The sequence below is a fragment of the Pundamilia nyererei genome, unplaced genomic scaffold (genome assembly GCF_000239375.1).
Source record: "Pundamilia nyererei isolate P.nyererei 1_Seehausen unplaced genomic scaffold, PunNye1.0 scaffold00042, whole genome shotgun sequence".
Taxonomy (NCBI): domain Eukaryota; kingdom Metazoa; phylum Chordata; class Actinopteri; order Cichliformes; family Cichlidae; genus Pundamilia; species Pundamilia nyererei.
The window spans coordinates 2,453,600-2,456,597 of NW_005187443.1; the positions used below are offsets into that span (position 1 = coordinate 2,453,600).

The window sequence follows — 2,998 nt, forward strand, 5'->3', positions numbered from 1 at the left end:
AGGCCTGTGTGTTTCAATCTGATTAGAGCCCCCGCAGCCATCAATAAACTGCGCACTCCAAGAGGGGTGCGTGGCACAGAGGGAGGAAATTGTTGTGCAACAGTCAGGACTTACCTAAAGCACTGCAAGGCCAAAGTGGAAAATGGGTCGACCCAGTCAAAATGTTTGAGACTGTATAGTTGTGTTATCAAACATGGCAAACGAGTAGGGGCAATAATAGAAGGAACCCACACGCCTTTAAACCACCCTTGGCTTTTCATGGTTGGAGCTTTACTCACTAGAATGGTAGTGGTGGTGGAGTGATTGGGGGCGAGGGGGTGGGGTGTGGGGTTGATGAAACCACACTCCATCAAGAGTTTTGTCGTGTTTATGTTTATCTGACATTGGTTGTTGCAAAAAAAGAAGAAGAAAAAAAGAAACTTTCTTCAGCCCCCTTTCACTCCGGGTCCAGCCCACGTCTTCCCTGATTGGCTGCCTCTCTGTCCACGTCTGCCTTATTATAGGAGCTGCGCTCCAATTTGGCCACACAAACATGAGGATACCGTCACATTAGGGCAGCACCGCACCAACTCAATAGCATCTCTTCCCCACGACACTGCTTTGTAACGAGTCGTTTCAGCGGTGCCGGTCGGCCTTGTATGGCCCCATCGATATCCATGTCCGCTCTGGCTGCTGGTTTGAAGGCTGAAGATATTTCTCCCCGCTCGGTTCTCGTCAGCAGAGGCGAAATGCAGACCAGCTTGAGTCCCACGGGGGAAACCGGGAAGCCAAAAGTCCCTATTCTGCCCTTCAGCGTAGAGGCGCTGATGGCTGACAGGAAACCCAGCAAAGAGGTGCCATCGCCGGATCCTGCTTCTGTAGCCGGGACGTCCCAAGTGCTGGGAAAGGGGGCGCGGATGGGTTCTTTTGGTAGCCTGGATACACCAGTCTCGACTTTACCTATGAGCTCTACATTTTCAGTGGGCGAGATCATGAACATGCCCGAAGACTTGCTGATTAAACCCGAGAGCCCGGACAGTAAAGACAGGACTTCGTGGATACAGAGTCCACGCTTTTCTCCCACATCTCCAAGTAAGTTTAAGTTTCAGTTAAGTTACTAAATTAGAATTTAAAAATGGCTCTTAGCGATATAAGCATATGTAAGCGAGAATATCTAGTTTTTTTCTCTTGGTATTGTGTTTTACATGTCTGTAATACTTTCTGTTGGTCTTGTGTTGATCTGGCATTGCGCGTCGACACCAGAGTTTTGAATTAAATCGTTCTGTCTTCCCATAGGAAGGCTGAGTCCTCCTGCCTGTCCACTGCGAAAACACAAGACGAACAGAAAGCCCCGGACCCCCTTCACCACATCCCAGCTGCTCGCCCTAGAGAGGAAGTTCCGCCAGAAGCAGTACCTTTCTATCGCCGAGCGCGCAGAGTTCTCCAGTTCTCTCAACCTGACGGAGACCCAGGTTAAAATCTGGTTTCAGAACAGAAGAGCTAAGGCCAAACGCCTGCAAGAGGCAGAACTTGAAAAACTGAAAATGGCAGCAAAGCCTATGCTGCCTCCAGCTTTCGGGATTTCCTTTCCTCTCGGTACGCACGTCCCCGCGTCCTATGCAGGGTCGCATCCGTTCCAGAGGCACTCGCTGCCGGTTTCTCCGGTTGGACTGTACGCCGCTCACGTCGGATACAGTATGTATCACCTCGCTTGACAAGGACGGAGGACGAGGGCAACGAGCAGCGGGACGCAAAGGGGGGGTTAAGGATGTTTTGTGAGGGCCCCTATTCAGAGGGGACCCCTTTGGACCAGTGAGGTGACACTGCACCACATAAAGAAGCATCCTGGTGCCGAGGTCAGTGTCACACCTTGTCAGGTGAGGGCGAGGCTTCTTCACAGACCCCCCCCCCCTTCTGAGGCTCTTGAAGTTTAGGCACTTCTCTAGACCTCGCCAGTAAGTTCCCACACTGCAAAAATAATCCAACTTTAATTCGTCATTTAATGTCAACTGTGTTGTACCGGAATGAATTTGAACGAAGGAGAACATAAACAATGTAAAATCTTATTTGAATAAATAGGATGAGACTTTAAATGACTTTAAGGTGGACATTTTTGCGGCGCGGAGGTAGAAAACAGCTTAAACCTGTAGCCCTATGGTATATCACTAATGGACTTTTAAGTATGGACTGTAGTGCTGTGGCCACACAGCTCACTCCTTCGCGAGTGCTTACAGCCAGGTGAAAAGGCGAAAGGGCTGCACATCAGAGACTATGCACCAAAAAAAACTTTAGGCTGGGCTTTTTTTTAATTGCATCTGTAGGCTGCTGCCACACCACAACATCCATACTTTTCATTTTCTTTCTTTCTTTTTATTGCATTCATATCAATGCGTAACTATAGTGGGTTACTAAATCCAGTATCGGTGAGTGCTCTTTTGTGAATTTTGAAAACCACAGCATTTTTTTTATTGTTATTTTTATTATTTTCTTATGACAGCACTGTCTGTTGTCGGATTGATTCCCTTCGGAAGGGATAATTGTACTGTAAAATAATGTATATTTGAAGAATATCCTCATTTATATTATGAATATATTTGTGACATAACTTAACAATAAATTGTTTATTCTTTTTTCACTGAGAGGTTGCTCGTTTTGACTGACAGGATGCACACTGTTGCGCCGACGGTGAGGCGAATTACTGTAAGGAACTTTAGTCAGTATTTAATCTTTTTAACGCCTTAATGAACAGAAAAAAATATTTCTTCTACTTAAAAAAATCTATCAGGTCTATTAAGGAGTAGAAATTAAAAACAGGCTTCTAATGAGCTCCATGACTTCAACATTTAATTATTATTTTTATTTTAAAACGTCACAGGGACGATTAAAGGCTTCACGTGACCCATACTGACAGAGTGACAATAGAAAGCCCCACATTTGCTTTAGTTTTCCTTGCAGTTGAGCCTGTCACACTCACTGTGCGCTCCGGCTGGTGTGCGCTGTGAATTTAAACTTGTCACAT

The 2,998-nt window shown here is 46.1% G+C and overlaps 1 protein-coding gene across 1 annotated transcript; it reads left to right on the plus strand.

Moving 5' to 3' along the window:
• The first annotated feature begins 542 nt into the window (after window positions 1-542).
• msx1a (muscle segment homeobox 1a) lies at window positions 543-2,667 on the plus strand. The gene is made up of 2 exons (XM_005731312.1): window positions 543-1,071; window positions 1,276-2,667. The coding sequence occupies exons 1-2, from the start codon at window positions 639-641 to the stop codon at window positions 1,692-1,694; spliced, it is 852 nt and encodes a 283-aa protein (XP_005731369.1). The 5' UTR covers window positions 543-638; the 3' UTR covers window positions 1,695-2,667.
• The last annotated feature ends 331 nt before the right edge of the window (window positions 2,668-2,998 follow it).

Coding starts and splice junctions, on each gene's coding strand:
- msx1a (XM_005731312.1), top strand. CDS start 639: ATGGCCCCATCGATATCCATGTCCGCTCTGGCTGCTGGTTTGAAGGCT. Junction 1,072..1,275: donor CTTTTCTCCCACATCTCCAA/GTAAGTTTAAGT, acceptor GTCTTCCCATAG/GAAGGCTGAGTCCTCCTGCC.